This window comes from Monodon monoceros, unplaced genomic scaffold (genome assembly GCF_005190385.1).
Source record: "Monodon monoceros isolate NGI ecotype Baffin Bay Population unplaced genomic scaffold, NGI_Narwhal_1 Super_Scaffold_7, whole genome shotgun sequence".
NCBI lineage: Eukaryota > Metazoa > Chordata > Mammalia > Artiodactyla > Monodontidae > Monodon > Monodon monoceros.
In genome coordinates this window covers 91,813,384-91,833,921 of record NW_021703784.1, presented here as the reverse complement: position 1 = coordinate 91,833,921, position 20,538 = coordinate 91,813,384, and the positions used below count along the sequence as shown (strand labels likewise).

The 20,538-nt window shown below is 43.2% G+C and overlaps 1 protein-coding gene across 5 annotated transcripts in view; it reads right to left on the bottom strand.

Annotated features, from left to right (window-relative positions):
- The window catches only part of EXT2 (exostosin glycosyltransferase 2), a 132,214-nt gene that overhangs the window by 2,991 nt on the left and 108,685 nt on the right, over positions 1 to 20,538 (bottom strand). For all 5 annotated transcript variants that reach the window (XR_003791483.1, XM_029208303.1, XM_029208306.1 and 2 more), the window contains 3 exons: positions 9,831 to 9,974; positions 7,999 to 8,127; positions 4,115 to 4,197 (listed from right to left, as the gene is read on the bottom strand). Coding sequence is in view for 4 of the 5 variants with exons in the window: in XM_029208303.1 (XP_029064136.1) it covers positions 4,115 to 4,197; positions 7,999 to 8,127; positions 9,831 to 9,974 (356 nt within the window). In the remaining variant the exon portion in view is untranslated. The remainder of the gene's footprint in view (positions 1 to 4,114; positions 4,198 to 7,998; positions 8,128 to 9,830; positions 9,975 to 20,538) is intronic.

Sequence of the window (20,538 nt, the reverse complement as noted above, 5' to 3'; positions counted from 1 at the left end):
GGCCCCCTGGAGAGCACTGAGGACAATGTCTCCTCTGTAACTAGACCTGCCAACAGGGCCGGGTCACAGGCAAGAGGCCACTGGGGCTCAGGCCAGCTTGACTCGTTGACAGCTGCCCCGGCTAACCCAGGTTAGTGAGTCCTTCTTTCTCTCCACACAGCCTGCCCTGAAGAAGTGGCTGCTCATGCTGAATCGTAAAGGTCCTTAACTCTCCTGACAGGTGTTGACTGTGGTTCCTACTTTCTTTTCATGCAGGGGATCTGGGTTGGGCAACAGGTTAGGGTAGATTAAGAGTTTGGCTGATTGCTGGTGGCCCACCTGAGTTGTTCTGTCAGGGGTCCAGCTACCATGTCAGTAACTGTTCCCCTGGGTTGGTTTTCTAATCAAGTACAGACAGGCTAAGAACTGCCAATGTCTATCTCCAAAGCGCTGGAAGTGTCTGGGGGAGAAAGGACTAACAGTTTTCAGTTTTCCTTTCAAACACATACAATTACCTAAAGTAACCAGGAGCCTTCAGGATCAGTGTTGGGGAAATTGGAAAGCGAACTAACCTCGCCAGGCCCCGTGCTACAGGCTTTCATGTATTATTACTCCTTTCATCCCCAGCATATAACACACTGTTTGCTACAAAGATGCTCAGTAAATATTTGTTGAACCCCTGAATGCAACATGATAGATAGTTAATATATCTATTTTAAGAAATGAAAAGGTTGGAAATTCAGGATAAGGTAAGTCAATTTCCTTAAGTTGGACAGCAAATAAGTGGCTAATCCATAATCTGAACAAAGACTGGCCTGAATCAAAATACAATGTTTGTTTCTTAAATCAACACTGCTGTACCGTCTTGACCTGGGTAAAGCTACTGGCCAAAATGAACAGTCACAAATTCTTCTGCTTCTTAAAGAACTAACGGCAGGTCCTGGAAATGGACGCTGGGTAGTAAAAGCCATTCTCCTCCACTACTGAGGTTTCTGAGGATAAACAAGCTTACTGAACCACAAATCTCAACACAACGTCATAACACGCAGAGTGGTTAACTCCTTTCACTGTTTTGTGCAAAAATGTGGATTCTGCAAAGGCAACTATTTAAAAAAAGAAAACAAATGAACAGTTCTGCAGTTGTAACTCCATCTCTTGGTCTATCCAACAGGGCTGAAATCACTTCTTCCTCCCTCCCCATCTAAGTGCCTTATTTAGTAATTCAGTCATTCATCCGAATAGTTTTGCTCTCAGTTCCTAATTAATTTCAAGATTGATTTCCTTCTGTTCCCTATCACATTTCTCAAAAGGGGAGCCTACATTCACTGACTCTACTTCCTCACTACTAGCTCACACTCTTTAGCCCCATCAACCTACGACATCATTTTTCCCAAAGCCACCAATGACCATTTTAATTCCAAGACCACTTCCTAGTCTGCATGTTCCTTGCTCCTCCCTGCTGCCGAGCACTGGAGACGCTGGCTCTCTCCTGGCCTCGCCAGCGGCTGCTTCTCTCTTTTCAGTTACTCTTTCTGTCTCCTAAGTGTCCGAATTTCTCAAGATTCTGCCCTTGGCTTTTCTTCAGTCAGCTGCCATCTCTGGACAGATGTCTTCCAGATCTCCACCTTTGTTTTAATCTTTTTTCTAAAGTTCTAGTTCCATATTTCCAACTGCTTGCCCTGTATCTACACCTGCATAGACAGAGGGCAAGACCCAAGACTCACCCGCCTGATTGCTCTCCAACTTCACACACGATTAAATCTCCTGGCCTCATTAGTTATACTGTGAGGTCCAACATTCATCCCCTTGCCTCCCGTAACTGGCGTCCCTCCTAATTATATTATTTACACTGTTAAAGGTACTACCATTCTTCCTGACTGTCTTGATCAACTGCTTCTCCATAACCTCCCCATACCTATTCAGCTGGAAACCAAGAGCCAGCTCTTCTCCTTTGGGGGGAAAAAAAATCCCTTGCAATTTAATTCATCCCTTCTTCTCCACACTCAACTTAGTTCGAGCCTTCTAACTGTTCTTCTTTCTTCTGTCTCTCCACCTTCATTCCGTTCTATGCACCACTTCCAAATCAGCCTCAAAACAACACTTTGATCAAGCTACTTCCTATTCAAAAACTTTCTATGGCTTACCAGAGCCTGGAGAAAAAAGCTCAGCTCCTTAATTGGGCATCCAGGGCTCTCTGCAGTTTGGCACTAATGGGCCACAATGCTACGTTCTTGCCAAACTGGATATCTTGACTGCTTGCCAAATGTACCTTGGACCATCCAGTTTCCCTGCCGAGGATCTCCTCTTCTTGCCCAGAGTTGCATCGGTTGGAATCCTAGTGACCTTTGAAGGCTCACTTCAAGTGCCACCTCTTACAAAATTATTCCTAATAACTGACCTAGCAAGAAGTCACTTCTCTTTCCTGCGATCAGGTATGACATTCTGAGCCTTCCTTATGACACTTACCACATATAGCTTTGGATTAAGTTTTACACACACACACACACACACACACACACACACACACGTACTAAATATATATACACACACGTGTGTGTACCTGTTATTGTTAATTATAAACTCTGATAAAATCGAGCCTACCAACATCTGGGCAGTTGCCTATTCTATTTTCAAAAGCCTCTTCCCACGAGGAAGCTTCCACATTTCCCATAGTTACTTTCTTCAGTGTTTAATAATAATTATATCTAACTTAAATCTTTCCCACTGCATTTGTTATGATCTCAGTGGTGTTACAGAGGAGTTGTTTAGCTTTAGCATGAACTTTAAGGGCCATTATTAGGTCAACTTTTCTCCATACAATTCCTTTCTTGGACCCTATAACCCCACCATTTTAACACAGTCCAATCAATAACTAATTGCTCAATGCTATGAAATTCTTCCCCACACAGAATGGGGGTAGGTTTAGGTAACAAGTTCATGTGCTCTAATAGAACTATAACTGGGGTCTCTTCCAAATGAGCTATGACAGTTGATGTCACTGTCCTTGACTGGGTAATACTTGATACCAGTGACAGATATTTCCAAAATCACAATAATATGTTATTTCATATTGATGGTTGGTAAAAGTCATGTCATTTGGGTAAGACATTTATATATGAAAGAGATAAAGAGATTATTTAGAGAGTAAGAGTAAGAAGTAAGAGTAAGAAGGAGTAAAGCATTATAGAAGAATCCAGGCCAAGTGAAACAACTCGCTGTACAAAAAAATCCTCCAGGCTCGAAGGACTTTGATATGGCTGATAGATTTCAGAAATGAATGCCGCAAGCAGATGCATATGAGACCTGTGGAAACTTGAACTAGACATCTCATTCTAAGGTCTTTCTCATGACATTCTCTGAATGCATGCTGGTCCCTTGACAATAGTGTTACTGGCTGTCAGAGCTTGCTGTCTTGTGTAAGGGGCTGCCCTTTGGAAGAATTCGGTTTGATTCAGGAGATTGGAAGCTTGGGGACCTTTGGGATACAAGTGAGAACTATTAGGTCTACTCTAAGATTATAAAGGTCTTAAGGGAAGACAGACCTCTCCCACTTCTTTTATACTCACCTGCAAGGCCCTGTATCACATCCACACAAAGGTGTGCTTGCTGACTGACTGAATCAATATAAAGGGAGTATCTCAGAGCTGCCTTGCTTCTCTCTCTGTAATGTAAAGAGCTGTGCTTTCAATTCTGTTCTTGGTAGGTGTTTCAGTTGTGTCAGCAAAGGTAATTTGTCTCTAGTGGGTTTAGTTTAATTCTTTCCAATCAAACTTTCACTGTAACATGGAGATGTTACCCTGGAAAACAATCCAGTATTTCTTTGGAATTAACTCGCTTCCACTCGAATGGCTGTGGATAGTTAACTGCCTAGTCCACACGGAGAATCTGGCTTCCGGAGCTTAAGGCCGCCTATATTTTTAAGACCCTTCCAACCATTACAAATTGAGTGAGTAGCATTCCAAATTAATTCTTTGGGTGACCTGGGCTTGAACTAACCCAATTCCCACGTGCAAAAGGAGGTGACTATGGCTACCAGCTGCTGTCCTTATATCTGCAACGAAGTCCCATAACCAGGCCCAAGGCAGGAAATGGGGATCAGAGACTAGGGCAGACTTTTGGTTAGAGGCTCACTCACCTCTCCACCATGTGTGTCTGGTCTAGCGAAAGCCCATCGATGGCCGTGCACTCAGGACACTTGAATTTCTTTCGTGGTGTTACCTGCCAGAAGAGCACAAAAATATACTTGGTTGTCAGTGCCAAGGACAATAAAATCACACTCGTGACACCATTCTCTGCACACTTCCGTTCTATAAGCTGAGATGCCCACTCCCACTGCAGGCACACATGCACACACACATGCCTCACTATTCCTCCATTCAGTTCTGTCTGGCTCGGCCAACAGCAGAACTCACAAGGGCCCAATAAAAAAGGCTTGGAGGGCTTTTGCCTTCTGTAACTGGAAAGAAGTGGTGATGACAAGCTCCTTAATTCCTGTTTAATGACTGTTTTCTCACTGCCAAGGTCCTTGTATAAACACCATTTGTTCTTGCAGCCATAAGGGCGATGAAATACAGCTTCCCATAACTTTCACCGTAACCTTAGTTCCAACAGGCACTCGTTCTCCTTCTTCCAGCTAATGGCAAATGCTACGAGCAGCACCATGCTCTTGAAAATGCCAGGTTATTTTGCAATCCCGTTGAGTCAGAGGAAAAAATCCAATGGTCCTTTGCCCTCTGAATCGTTTTCCCTGACTCTCCCCACCACTCTCCCATATGTTAAACTTCTAATTTTTTTTAGCAAACTCAGGGGAGGCTGCTATCCTAACCTAGTGAAGATAAGTAACCAGTAGAGGGATGGGAGGGGAAGAAAGCTAGATAACTAAGACCAGGCTAAGAAGCATACAGACCCGAGGAATTACTGTCCAGAGTAAGCAGGCACAGCTAAGAACATCTTGAAGCATGTCAAAAAGCAAATTTGGGGCTTCCCTGGTGGCGCAGTGGTTGGGAGTCCGCCTGCCGATGCATGGGACATGGGTTCGTGCACCGGTCCGGGAGGATCCCACATGCCGCGGAGTGGCTGGGCCCGTGAGCCATGGCCACTGAGCCTGCGCATCCGGAGCCTGTGCTCCACAACAGTGAGAGGCCCACGTACCGCAAAAAAAAAAAAAAAAAAAAAAGCAAATTTGGAAATAAGGGGAGTTCCTTTAAAACTAGTTTTGCAATGTACATTCTTTAATTTTCCCTGCAGTGAGCTGTTCACTGAGTAATTTAGAGAGCTGGGGGGCGGGGTAAGATTGGGTCGAGTCTGAACACATAGTGACTTTTCCTCTTTCCTTAGTCACTTTGGTTTAATCTAGCTTGTCTCATCAATTAACAGCATGAGGAATCATTTGGGGATGCCACACCATGCGTCCAACATAAGCTTCCAGTACAGGAATGTGGCCTAGAAGCACTGCCCATTTTCACATATGGAATTCTAATCCAGAAGGAAAGAAAGGTCAAGACGATTCCACTGTTACACAGAAGTGTACTCTCCCTGCATTTCTAGGGATCTGATTTGAGCAAGATCTACATTTCAGGAACAGACATCTATTACACATACAAAGATCCCCATGTGATCTCAGCTTTTAATATGTTACAGGAAAGGTACTGTTACAAACTGGTAATCGCTATCTTAAAATAATGTTTAGGACAACTACAGTTATAAATTGTACAAAGTGTGCTATCTTCTCAGCGTCTATTAAAAAAAAATCAGCTACCTTAAGAAAGATGTAAACTGCATTCTTTAACGAAAAGAACTAGATTCCAAGTCACGTTTGAGAATAAAATTATATTTTTTAAAAAACATGATTTGTAGATTGACCGCCACAGCCTTTATCTCTGATACTGGAGGTTAAAAACTATAACTAAAAACAAACAAACAAACAAAAAAAAAAACTGTATAGTCAGACTATACTACAAAGCTACAGTAATCAAGACAGTATGGTACTGGCACAAAAACAGAAATATAGATCAATGGAACAGGATAGAAAGCCCAGAGACAAACCCACGCACATATAGTCACATTATCTTTGACAAAGGGGGCAAGAATATACAATGGAGAAAAGACATCCTCTTCAATAAGTGGTGCTGGGAAAACTGGACAGCTACATGTAAAAGAATGAAATCAGAACACTCCCTAACACCATACACAAAAATAAACTCAAAATGGGCCTTCCCTGGTGGCACAGTGGTTGAGAGTCTGCCTGCTAGTGCAGGGGACACGGGTTTGAGCCCTGGTCTGAGAAGATCCCACATGCCACGGAGCAACTAGGCCCGTGAGCCACAACTGCTGGGCCTGCGCGTCTGGAGCCTGTGTTCCGCAACAGGAGAGGCCGCGATAGTGGGAGGCCCGCGCACTGCGATGAAGAGTGGCCCCTGCTTGCCACAACTAGAGAAAGTCCTCGCACAGAGGCGAGGACCCATCACAACCAAAAAAAAAAAAAAAAAAAAAAAAAAACTCAAAATGGATTAAAGACCTAAATGTAAAGCCAGACACTATAAAACTCCTAGAGGAAAACATAGGCAGAACACTCTATGACATAAATCACAGCAAGATCCTTTTTGACCCACCTCCTAGAGAAATGGAAATAAAAACAAAAATAAACAAATAGGACCTAATGAAACTTAAAAGCTTTTGCAAAGCAAAGGAAACCATAAACAAGATGAAAAGACATCCCTCAGAATGGAAGAAAATATTTGCAAACAAAGCAACGGACAAAGGATTAATCTCCAAAATATACAAGCAGTTCATGCAGCTCAATATCAAAAAAACAAACAACCCAAGCCAAAAATGGGCAGAAGACCAAATAGACATTCCTCCAAAGAAGACATACAGATTTCCAACAAGCACATGAAAGGATGCTCAACATCACTAATCATCAGGGAAATGCAAATCAAAACCACAGTGAGGTACCACCTCATGCCAGTCAGAGTGGCCATCATCAAAAGATCTAGAAACAGTAAATGCTGGAGAGGGTGTGGAGAAAAGGGGACCCTCCTGCACTGTTGGTGGGAATGTAAATTGATACAGCCACTATGGAGAACAGTATGGAGGCTCCTTAAAAAACTGAAAACAGAACTACCATATGACCCAGCAATCCCGCTACTGGGCATGTACCCTGAGAAAACCATAATTCAAAAAGGTACAGGTACCACAATGTTCATTGCAGCACTATTTTCAATAGCCAGGACATGGAAGCAACCTAAATGTTCATCGACAGATGAATGGATAAAGATGATGTGGCACATATATACAATGGAATATTACTCAGCCATAGAAAGGAATGAAATTGAGTTATTTGTAGTGAGGTGGATGGACCTACAGTCTGTCATACATAGTGAAGTAAGTCAGAAAGAGAAAAACAAATACCGGATGCTAATGCATATATATGGAATCTAAAAGAAATGATACGGATGAACCTAGTAGCAGGGCAGGAATAAAGACACAGACGTATAGAACGGACTTGAGGACACCAGGGGGGAAGGCGAAGCTGGGATGAAGTGAGAGAGTAGCACTGACATATATACACTACCAAATGTAAAACAGATAGCTAGTGGGAAGCAGCTGCATAGCACAGGGAGATCAACTCGATGCTTTGTGACCACCTAGAGGGGTGGGACAGGGAGGGTGGGAGGGAGGCTCAAGAGGGAGGAGATATGGGGATACATGTATACATATAGCTGATTCACTTTGTTGTACAGCAGAAACTGACACAACATTGTAAAGCAATTATACTTCAATAAAGATGTGAAAACAAAAAAAACGTATAAAACATATGTTTAAATCATCAAAGCCTAGCTTCAATTTCACAATATGACAGCATCAATCATAGAATCTTAAAGCTAAAAGGGAGCTTAAAGTTCATCTTTTCCAAGGCTTCATTTATAGTTATGAAAACTTCTGAGACTCAGAGAACCAGAAGCATGCCCCAGATCGCAAAGTAAGTTAGGGGCAGAGCCGGCCAAGGATGCCTCCTACCTTGATAACGGCTTTCCCCGTGACGTTAGCCACCAGGAAATTCATGGCAATATCTTCACAGTTCATATGAGCATCCACCCAGTTCTTGATGTCCCCAGGCATCTTGTAGGTATACAGGTAATTAAAATACTGCCAGGTGAGACAGAAAAGGAGACACATTCAAATAGCAGTTCCCTGTGGTTGATACACAAAGGGCAACTGAGCCACGGCAGGGGGACAAGCTTTCTCTCGTAAGATTAGTCACAAACCTGGATCAATAGAAAGGGCAAAGGAAGTATTAGAATGGTTTTTGGTCAGGTGACCAAGTGTCTTTAACACTGTCATTCTTTAAAAAATCACTTATAGTAAACAGAGGTGTGTACCGTATGGTGTGAAGCCCTTGTAAGATGTAGGCCCTCTGGACTGATTAATATATCATATGTTTAATAAATATTGTTCAGAAACACACTACATACTGATCTTCACTAAATCCTTCCCCCGAGTCACAATGTTCAACCCTGTTTTCCATATTCTTTCTATAGACCGCAGATAGAAACAGATGTATTAATGGTGGATTGACTTTGCAGACATGTCCTTTTTAAAGTGAAACAAAATGAGGCAATTCTGAAACTACATAACCTATATGTATGAAATAGTACAGAAATTTGTGGGCTAAAAAAAGGTATTTATCAGTCTACCACAAACCCCAAGAATTATAAACCTTATTTATTTATTTATTCTTTGCTAAGAACAAAAAACTCATTTCTGGATCTAGAGCCCTGAAAAATATGAGGGCAGCCGTGCTGAGATAACAACACGCAATCAATATAAATACAGCGAAGTCAAATTAACTGTGCTGAGCTGCACAGATCTTTTTCCTGACATCAGTTCCTTATGCCACTGCTGACAATTGACAAGTTATTACTGTTTAATTAAGCCACACACTCCCAGGGAGCACTCCACCATCAAACAGAATATTCTAAAGTCCAATGCATACCCTTCAATCTCTCCCTTTAATAAAAAAAAGAGTCAAAAACATAGTGACAATTCTAAGAGAAGAAATACAAAAGGCTAAAGTATACACAAAAGGAATTTCAACCTCAATAGTTATCAAATCAAAGTGAAATCAATAAGATCCACTTTCACTTATCAAAATAGCTAAGTTTGGTTTTTTTAAAAATGTTTTTCATGCAAGGGAGGGTATGGTAAGATACTTTTGTATTTTGCTGGGAAGAATGTAAATTGGCACAAACTGTATTGAAAACAACCAACAAATATATATATCAAAACCTGCCCCGAGTGCTCGTAATACTTCCGGGAATCTATCATAATGATCCTAAGTACAAACGGGTATGAAAATGGACGCTGGTCATTGTTTAAGCATTTGATATAAAGCGTTATCTAGCAAAAAATTAGATACAACCTAAATATATAAGATACAAAATAACAGATTAGATACAAAAGTTAGATACAACCTAAATATATTAGATACAAAATAACAGATACAAAAGTTAGATACAAGCTAAATGACAGACAAACAGTCACACATGATTTATGGAATATTAATATAATGGTATATTAGCAATTATGTTAAGAAGTTTTTTATGAAGAAATGTTAATGATATAAGAAAAAAAACTCACAATATAATGCATGCAAAAAGCAAGCTAATGAGAATATTTACAACTGTCTGTACATGTGAATTAGTAAATCAAAGAGGCAAACTGGAAAAAAACATCTAAAGTAGAACATTTTTCCAAAACTCGTGAGAATTAAGTTGGGCCAAATAAAGCAAGTATCATACTCTTGGCTTGTCAACTCAGCCCCACTTGCCCCAAGTCTGCCCCCGACTTACCTTGTGATAAAAAGCTGCCCCTGTGAGCACCATGGACACCTCATTGGTCCACTCAGACTCATACTTCCACTTACTCATCTCATGGTCCCAGAGATGCAGGCGACCCGGGTAACCCACCAACCGGTCAGGAAATTCTCGCCAGACCTGAGGACAGAAACACATCAGCCATCAACTCCCAGTTCAGACAACAACCGAGCACAGTGCTCAGTTCTTTAAACAGTATCGATAGAGTCCCCACGTTCAAATCTTCACATACTAAGAGCAGAATAGGCTTCTGAAGATATCTGATCCAACAGATGCTAGTTCTTCTGCCAATATTCAAAGATAGATGTGATTCTAATTTCCTCCAAAACTTCCCCGTGCTTGCTTGGAAATTTCGAGTAATGTAGCATAATAGCTTCCTGAATTGGGCCAAGGTAGGTAATCTCTTAACATGTGATTAATGAAACAGGTTCCACTCTTAATGAACACACAAATGAAGACTAAATGGAACCCTGATTTATAACAAATTTTGATCATTGTGAAAACTTACAAAGTCTCTCTTTCTAAAAAACAAAAAAAAATCTATCTGGAGCACAAAGACATTTTAATGACCTTTTGGAAGCCTCAACTATACAAAATTTGTCTGATTCTATAATCTGTAACAAACTGAAAACAAAAACTTGATTTCCGCATTTGGAAAGGTTCTTAGATTTGGAAAGGTTCTTAGATATAGCTTTGTTAAACAGAATTTGGTATATGAGGGGTGAGGCACTTCCAATACCTCTCCCCATGTATTTCCGTATAATTTAGTTTAACCTTTAAACCATTAACCATTAGTGAATACTGACAATTCACCAGCTGTCCTGGTGCCGCTTCTCAGCACCACGAATCCTCATCCTTGACCAGGCCTCTAAACAGCAGAGTTCCAGAGGGCCTACTCCTGGCCCCTGTTCTCTTCTTTCAACTCTCCCCTCTAAGTAACATCTAGTTTCAATCACTAAATACTGTCTCTACTCTGATGACCTCTAAATGTATGTCTGGCCCGGAACATTTCTGAAACTACCAACTACATTACTCATTACTAGATTAATGCAGGTTACTGGATTACTGTAACAGACTTCCAACTTATTTCATGGCTTCCACTCTCGCCCCTCCAAACCATCATTTACAGAGCATCACTAAAAGGACCATTCTTAAAAGAACAGTAGGGTATTCTATACAGGGTAATTCAATCAGTGGGCTCCATCCTATTAATTTATACATTTTTTCATTATGTATTTTTTCATTATATATCTACCCAACACCCCAGTGTCACTGAGTCCAGGAAGGGTGCTTCATTGCTTTCCCAAAGGCAGAGCCAGTATACTAATACTCCCCCTTTTTTAGTTTGCTAGGGCTACTGTAAAAAGTAACACAAACTGAGTGGCTAGAAATCTAGAAATCCAAAATCAAGGTGCTGGCAGGGCCATCGCACCCAGGGGAAGGAGCCTTCCTTGCCTCTTCCCAGCACCTGGGGGTTGGCTGTCAATCTCTGGCATTCCTTGGCCTGTAGATGCGTTGCTCCAAACCTCTGTCTTCACATAGTCTTCTTCCCTCTCTGTGTGTCTCTGTGCCCAAATTTCCCCTTTTTATAAAGATTCCAGTCAAACTGAGTTAGGGCCTACCCTAATGATCTCATTTTAACTTAATTACCTCTGAAAAGACCCTATTTCCAAATAAGGTTACTAAGGGTTAGGATTTCGACATACCTGTTTTAGATATGTTCAATCCATAACATCCCCCCCCAATAAAAATCTTTAAAAAACAAAAAATGGCTTCCTATTGACTAAGAATAATAACGAAACTCCTTAGCATGTTCTAAACGGCCTTCCTACTCTCCAGTCTCTCTCGTACCACATTCTCCCACAATTCACTGGCTTCCCTGTTCTTTAACTGTGAGTAGACTAGACCTCAAGCCCTCTGCACCTGCTATTTCTTCGATGGAATGTTCCCCCAGCTCTTCAAAAGGCTGGTTCGTGCTCATCAGTCAGGTCTCTGCTTAAATGTCACCGACCCTGAGAGGTCTTTCCAGACCTTCCCATCCAAGGTAAATGCCGTCCCCCAACCAGCCATTCTTCATCACGCCCCCTCACCCCATGCTTTTCTTCACCAAACTTCCATTTCTTGAAATTGCACTGGTTATTTACTGTCTCCTCACTATCCCTTTTCCTCCCATAGAGTTTAAGCTCCATGAGGCAGAGACTCTGTCTTACTCACTGCGGCCTCCCAAGCACAAAGCACAGGGTCGGCACATGAGAGCATTCCGTGCACACTTGTTGAATGCACGGGGTGTGTGTGTGTGTGTGTGTGTGTGTGTGTGTGTGCAAAATCTCGGCAGGCAGAAAGCTGAGTGTGAAAGAAGGGAACCAAAGATCCTTCCTCTCTTCCTCACAGCCAGAGCTAGTATACTTCTTAATTCAGAAAGGAAGTCTGCAACAGTACTGATCACCCGTTACCATTCATAATAATGTGATAGCCTTTGTGTGAGAAGATCACAGTAGTAACTCACCATCACTAAAGCACATGTTTTAAATTGCTTTTCCAGCAGCGGGTAAAGGGACATTTGCTGAGTCATTACACTCTCTTGCCCAGGCCTTGTGATCATCTACATGCTTTCATGGGCTGTCTGACCAGGGTCTTGAACGTGGTCTGGAGCTGTGAAGAGGTTTCCTTCGTGCGGAACCAGCTCACCTAACAGGCCTCTCCAACCCACAACCTTGGCCTCGTTAACACCATGTTGTAACCAACAGAGTTAATCGGCCACAGGCATCATCATAATAGCTGGAGACAAATGAATCCATGTCAAACATTTCCTCAGATGTTTTAATGCTGCTGCTGTGTTCTCTACTCTGGGGTTTGTATTTCAGCAGATTAAAATAATATGATACTATTACAGTTTTATAGAGCCCAGAGCAACAACATAGGCTGTGGGCCATAACTTCTGTCTGGCCTGTGGGCCTGAACACACCCCACCAAGCGCACAGCCAGGTTCCTTTGCTTGGCACCAAGCACCTGCCTGTTCAAGTCACACCAGGACCACAATCACCAATCCATCTCAATGGAATTAAAGAGATTTCTGAAGGGCTCCAAGTGCAAGTAACTGCACCCAACACCAGTGATGGGCAAGGTGGAGGAGAGGGGGGGAGGATGGGGGCATCCATTCAGTTGGCACCTCTGCTGGATGGAAGCTGCATTCCCCCTCTCCCTGTATTTGAGTCAACACAGCTCTCTAATCCGCGCAAAGGAAGGTCAAATCACTTTCCCAAGGGGTTCTTTTCAAGCCCCCATCTGCAGCAATAATAATAACACTGGATCAGTTTTAGGGTCAAAGGCTGTTGAGATTTCAGTCCTCTTCCTGTTAGCCGAAGCCACTTACCAGACTCCTCTCCAGAGACACTTAATTTGGTAACACTGGGTCACAGAACGCTGAACTACGCTGCTCTGAAAGCATCAGAGGTGTCCCGAATCTCAGATGCCTTTGGAGCCTTCAGTGAGAGCTGTTCCTCAGGCGGGGCCTCTCTGCCCTTGACTTACTCCAGGCAGCTGGATGCAATCAAGATACCATCCTTGTCACTTCATCTATAACTCTGCAGCTGACTGCAGGATCAAAACGGAGTGGAACAGAAGGGGATGGGCCTTCTCTAGCCGAGCCCCGGTGTAGTACGAAGTCGATTATGTATATAGTAAAGCATTTTCCCAGCCAGAAGAGCAAGAACTCGACTTCGACCCCTCCCCTTCCCTCTTCGCTACCCATCTCCCACTCTAATTCAACTTTTTTCTTTTTACTTCAGGGAAATGCTCCGGGGTCAGCCTTTGGTCATTACTAACAGATGCCTTTATATACTGTAGTGCAGGAATTTGAAACTTCACATTATATCCCTATAGTTCTAGTAACAGTGCTCCCAGAGCTATGTTCAAGTCACAACGCCATCATTCAATTGTTTGCCTATACTATTGAAGTCCTCCATGTATAGTGTCATCTATTTTTAATTGCACACATCTTTTAAGACAGAGGCCTACGTCTGTTATAACAAACTCCACGCCTCGGTTAGGGGCTTAGCAATCACTTGAATAGTCCTTACATTTGGGGCCTATTCTACATCACTATTCAAACAGAAATTGTAATAACCTAATACCATCCTAACTATTTCCTTCCCTTCTAATTTTTATAATCTTGGTCCCAACCACCTCTGGATTATGGAAATATCCTCCTCTCTGGACTCCCAGCTGTGCTCACTTCTCTATTTTCAGTTTTCTATCTACCCTTTTTTTTTTTTTTTTTTTTTCTTTTTTAAGCTTCCTGCGGTCTTTTGCGGCTTCCCATTACTAGAGGATGAAACTAAGAGCTTCTACCTTTTTTAAAAAGGCACAGCAGCCAGCCTTGATTACTGCTTATAGAAAGTACACTGGGGACAAGGTTAACGTATATCCAGGCCTGGCTCTGCCACTGATGAGTTGTGCCCCAGACCTACTCAAGGTGCCCTGCTTCCATTCTGCCCTCTGCAAAAGGAGGGGCTGGATTAAATGACCTCTAATGAACTTTTAGGCCTAAATTCTTATATCTTCTTCCTCACTGGCCTATTTCCAAGGAAACTAATTCAGCAACTGTGATCAGTTGCCGGCCTGCATTATTTCACTTTGTTTAAAATGCCGCACCCACACGGGTAACCCAATAAATGTTCCTGAAAAGAGGAGAATGCACTATATTCTAAGCCAGCTTAGAGAGCGCATATTAAACTCAGGGTGTGTGCTAACCACAGTCAGATTCAGGAAACAGACTGGGGGTGGGGTGGGGGAGGGAGAAGGTGAAACAACAGGTGGCGCCCATCTGGGATGTCCGATTAGGAGATCATGGGCTAGCTCCAGGAGGAAAGGAACTCTCTGAAGTGGCTGCTACAGTCATCACACTTTCAAAGGCATAGTTCCCACAGGGATATTGCTACTGGGTGAGAGGGATGCCACATGTATCAGGATTCATGAATCAAGAGATGGACTAAGAAGTGGTGGGGGAAAAGGGGGTGGGGGTGGGGGTGGAGAGGGGGCAGAACATGGACGCAAGGTACCCAGACTGGGCCAGGGTTCATTTCTCTCCTTGCACATGCCCCCTAGGTGTTGTTGATCCCTAACCATCAAAGCAGAACAGAACGCTATGACCCAGCCCAAGCCCTGTGGCCACATGCGAGGGTCAGTCGTGGCAGAGCTGCAAGGAACCCAGTTTGCAGACACCTTTGGATTAGTGGCCGTCCTTTCCATCAGGACTGTCTTGCGAGCTGCCCAGATGGGAAAGGGGGAGCTGGCTGAGGTCCAATTTCTAGCTGGTTTCCACAGAGAAGCCAGTTATCGGATTTACTCTCAGCCCTCTGGGAACAAAGCTCACCTTTTATATTTGGAATTTCCTGAAATGAAGTGGAATGGAGGGACTGATTGGCTCCATTTTCAGCTCATGCTTTTAATTACAATGGTGGTTGGTAGTTTTTGTCAAGGGGGTGCTTTGCAAAAAGCCAAAGAGCTTTTACCCATGCCTGGGACACGATTAAATGCTAACGCTGGGCATCTAGAGCAAGGGAGCCCAACGTTGTCATCTGGAGTGCCCTGATGCTGACTGGTTTTGACAAATACATGTACACGCTGCATTATGTATTAAGAGTTACCTGTTACATCACTTCAGTCTGCCCCAGAGACCTTTCCAACCCAAGGTGGGGTTCTGCTTAAAATTAGCCAAACAGGAAAAGCCCCATCGTGGGAAGGCTCCTGGGGTTTTGGCAGCGATCCTATTTGCCTCAGTCTGGCTGGAGGTTAGTGCCCTGGCGCTGGGGCACATGATCGCCACTCCTCTCAAGTCCTCTCTTCAGGCCTGGGGCTGTGATGAAGGTAGGGAGACAGACCAGGATTGGCCACAGCTGGTAGAGGAGCATGTGCGTTAAACCTTTCACGGGTACCACTGTTAGGGAGACACCACTGAAGAGGTGGCTCTAAGACATCTGCCATCTCACCAGACGGCAGAACCACAGGCCTTCGGTGGATGGTTAAGAAGAGACTCACACTCCGGCAGTGTGAGCTGCGGACCGCCGCCCACACTGACTCAGGGGTCACTTGGAAGGCGGAGATCATTTGGTCCAGTCCCCTCACTGGACAGATGGGAAAACTGAAGGCTGGACAAGAAGCGCTGTCCAGAGGTCACACTGCTGGGTCAGGCCTAACTCCCCGTCCAGCCTCTGCTCACGAAGTCCTGCGATTTCCCGCTCTCCTGATTCTAAAAAGCACTTCCTCTCCCCACACTCAGGCCCTCACTTGTCAAACAAAGAGGTCAGATGACGGGGTTTAAAGTCACACTCAGTGTCAGTGTTCTCAGCTGTGTGCAGTTGCTGGCAGAGATGGTTAAGGGTCCTACGCACATGCGAATGGCCGAGGTGGGGAACAGAATGGAGAAGCGAGAGGCAGCGGGGAAAACGACAAAACCTTTTGCTCCCCTCAGCATCCATCTTCTGAAAGCCGAAGGCTCTTCATGAACGTGGTTTCCATTTAGCAGAGAAAGCCACGTGCTCCCACCGTTAAAAGAAGGAAGTCCCATCAGCTGTGTAGCAAACGAGTGAGACGCCACTTAGGACACCGAGGGCCTACTGGAACCTTGTAATCCGGGAGGCTCTGGGGCAGGGAAGGAAGGACAAGCAAAAAGCAGCTGAACAAAAGATTAAACTCAACTACTATTTTTCATGAGGCAATGAATCTCCTGAGAGACAATAAAGAAGGGAGGGAGAGACGCGAGTTTGAGGGGATGGGAGGAGGCAGAGATGGGTCAGGATCAGGTCACGGGCCTTCTAATTTCGTGCTCCTTAAGACCCACTAAACGTGAAATCATTTTTATTTCCATAACCTCAACTCCAGTGGGGGTGATGCTGTTTCTAAGTCTGGTCCCAGGGGATTGTTTAATGAAGTTGAAAGAAGAATAGTGACCATAAGCCAAATGGCTATTCCCTTTAAACCCTGCATGAGGTAGAGACAGAGACCTCAGCTTTTATAAATAACCATTACTGAGCCTTCAAAATTTCAACTTGATCTTGGTGAGCCTTGATTTGACTGACTGGAGACCAAAGATATCAGCTCTGCCCAGCAGGGAGGAAGTAACTCTTCTTACTTCACGGCACTGTTCTGCCCTATCACTCGCAGATGCTACTGCAGAACTGGCCAGGTTTGTTTTCTTACTGTGCAAAGGGAGGAAATGGCATTGACCACAAGCTGCAATCCTGGATGACTCTGAAGCATAAATGTGGTTCCAAAACGATTCTTTAATGAGTTAATTAATTGGAGTGCTCTATATGTGTGCTTAAACTCCATAATCTCTTGGTGGAAAATCAAGAAGCAGAGGAACTCTTTTTGAATCACTTATTTATTTGTATCCCATCTACTTCAAAAAAAAGATTTGGGATGGCCTACAACAGAAGGCAAACACTAGAATAAAGTCCAAACTATCAAAACAGGTGATGCAAAAAGAGACAAAAAACAGAAAACAGATGATGCCCTCAATAACATTTCTTTAAATATCCAGAGATTCCACCTATCTTAAAAATATTAACCCTGGACTTCCCTGGTGGCACAGTGGTTAAGAATCCACCTGCCAATGCAGGGGACATGGGTTCGAGCCCTGGTCCGGGAAGATCCCACATGCCACGGAGCAACTAAGCCCGTGCGCCACAACTGCTGAGCCTGTGCTCTAGAGCCGGGGGGCCACAACTACTGAAGCCCGCGTGCCTAGAGCCTGTGTTCCGCAACAAGAGAAGCCACCACAATGGGAAGCCCATGCACTGCAAGGAAGAGTAGCCCCCGCTCGCCGCAACTAGAGAAGGCCCGCATGCAGCAATGAAGACCCAATGCAGCCATAAATAAATAAATAAATAAATAAATAAATTTATTAAAAAAATATTAATCCTGCTATCAAGTTCTAGAAAGGCAACCCAACAGCAAGCTTAAGTCACAGTCTAGGGATGGAGAGATTTGGGTGTTCCTATTTATTAATTCATTTACACATTCAACTCTTAGATACTTTCTGAGCTCCCACTATTTTTTAACTAAACATTTTATTTTGAGATAACTGTAGATTCAAAAGTAGTTGTAAGAAAGAATGCAGAGGGAGCCTGTGTGCTCTTTACCCAGTTCCTCCCAATGGTAACATCTGGCAAAACTATAGTGTGACGTAACAACATGATATTCACACTGACACAGTCAAGATTCAGAGCATTTCCATCAGCATGAGGGTCCCTCCTGCTGACCTTTTATAGACCCTCCCCATCCAGGTACCTTCTGACAACTGCTAATCTGTTCTCTATTTCTACAATTTCGTAATTTCAAGAAGGCTATGTATCAATGGAATCATACAATACGTAACCTTTCGGGATTAGCTTTCTTTTCACACAGCATAATTCCCCAGAGATTCATCTAAATTGCTCTGTATATCAATAGTTTGGTTCTTTTCGTTGTTGAGTAATATTCCACGGTGTGGATGGACCAGTTTGTTTAACCATTCACCCCCTAAAGGATATCTGGGCTAATTCGTTTTTTGGCACTACAAACAAAGCTGCTACGAACGTCCACATACAGGTTTCTGTGTGGGCAGAAATTTTGCTGCCTCTGGAATAAATGCCCGAGTGCAGCTGCTGTGTCGTGTGGTAGTTGCGTGCTTAGTTTTGTAAGAAATGGCCCAAACCGTTTTTCAAGAGTGGCTGTACCATTTTACATTCCTACCAGTAATGTATGAGAGATCCAGTTTCTCTGCATCTTCACCAGCGTTTGGTGTTGTGACAATTTTTTTTTTAATTTTAGCCATTCTGATAGGTGTATATAATTCCAGTTTTAATCTTTAATGGTTAATGGTGTCAAACATCTTTTCACGTGCTTTTCGCCACCTGTATATACTCTTCGGTGAAATAACTGCTCCTGTCCTTTGCGCGTTTTCTAACTGGATTGTTTGTCTTTTGCTGTTGAGTTTTGAGAGTTATATATCCTAGGTGCTACTCCTTTGTTGGATATGTTGTTTGCAAATAGTTTCCCTCAGTCTGCAGCTTGTCATTTAATCCTCTTCACAAGGCCTTTCACAGAGCATAAGTTTTTTTTGCAGTATGCAGTATGTTGTGGTCTCTCCCGTTGCGGAGCACAGGCTCTGGACGCGCAGGCTCAGCGGCCATGGCTCACGGGCCCAGCCGCTCTGCGGCATGTGGGATCCTCCCGGACCTGGGCACGAACCCACGTCCCCTGCATCGGCAGGCGGACTCTCAACCACTGCGCCACCAGGGAAGCCCCAGAGCATAAGTTTTAAATGTTGATGAGGTCCAAGTTATCAACTTTTCCTTTTATGAATCATGCTTCTCTTTGTCTAGCCCTAGATCCTGAAGAGTTTTCTCCTTAAGTTTTTTTCCTGAAAGTTTCATAATTTTACGTTTCATATGTTTAAGCCCATGATTCACTTCCAGTTAATTTTTCTGTAAGGTGTGAGGTTTAGGTCAAGGTTAAATTTTTGCCTCTGGATGTCCAATTTGTCTAGAACCATTCATTAACAGAGCTGTCTTTCCTCCACTGTATTGCGTTTGCACCTCTGGTCAAAAATCAGTTGCCCCCAACTATTTTCTAGGGACTGTCTTATACTTCAAAGAGTGAATACAAAAATAAAGGATAGATCTTGTTACTAAGGAGCTTACCACTGAGAAAATCTAATGACATATGCATAGAAAGCTAGAGATGAAAGAAAGCAAGGATGCAGGAAAAAGTACAAAAAAAGAGTTAAGCCAGGGATGGGAAAGCAGGGAATAAGGAAAAAGCTTCATGGATTTCATTTTAAGAGGATAAAGGAAAAGGAAGTTAAATTACAAAGTTAGGGCTGAGATCCCTATTGCCCCCAACCAGGTAAATTATCAGTACAAAATTTTACTCTTTGCTCTCTGTTTAAGCAGGCCAGCAAGGAGAAAACCAGAGTTCTCCCTCTGAATACAAAATACAGAATCATTTAAACTTTGAAAAACTCCTTCTAATTTCACTCATAGGAATTATATATAAAAAAATTCCATATCCAATCACATTACGTACACTCAATCAGTAAATATTGACCGAGCACCCACTATGTGTCAAGCACTAGGCACAGAGCAGTAGACCAGGCAAACACAATCCTGTCTGAATGGACCGAGCTAAAGAGGGGGGTTTGTCAATCCAGCCCCAGAGCTACGCCACCGATGTGAATTAGTGGCCTCGGTTATAAGAAGTTAGCCCTTTCCTGCCCCTTCCAGGAGCAGAGTGTCAACATGTGATCAGGACCTCTGCCCCACCCCTCAAGTCTTCAGCCCCAACTCCAGAGGCTGGATGGGAACCTAGAAATTTTGCTTTTAAAGGTTGACGAGTTTTGATCTAAAGCAGCCAACAGATAGTAGCAAATATACTGCAATCACGATTAACCCTACGCACCAATTTTGGAGCAGCAAGAAATAAATCTGACCTAAGAGGTGAGTTGTAATTTTATCACACTGATTAGCTCACCTTGTTTTCCTGAGATTCATTCTCCCAGGTGTGACATTTTTAAGGTTTGGGGACTACTCCGTTCCTTTAAAATTTTCTTTCTTTCTATTCTTCCAAAACAGGGAATTGCTAAGTCTAATGCAATAGCAATCACCAACCACTGTCTTAAACTCACGATTTTGCAAGCAAT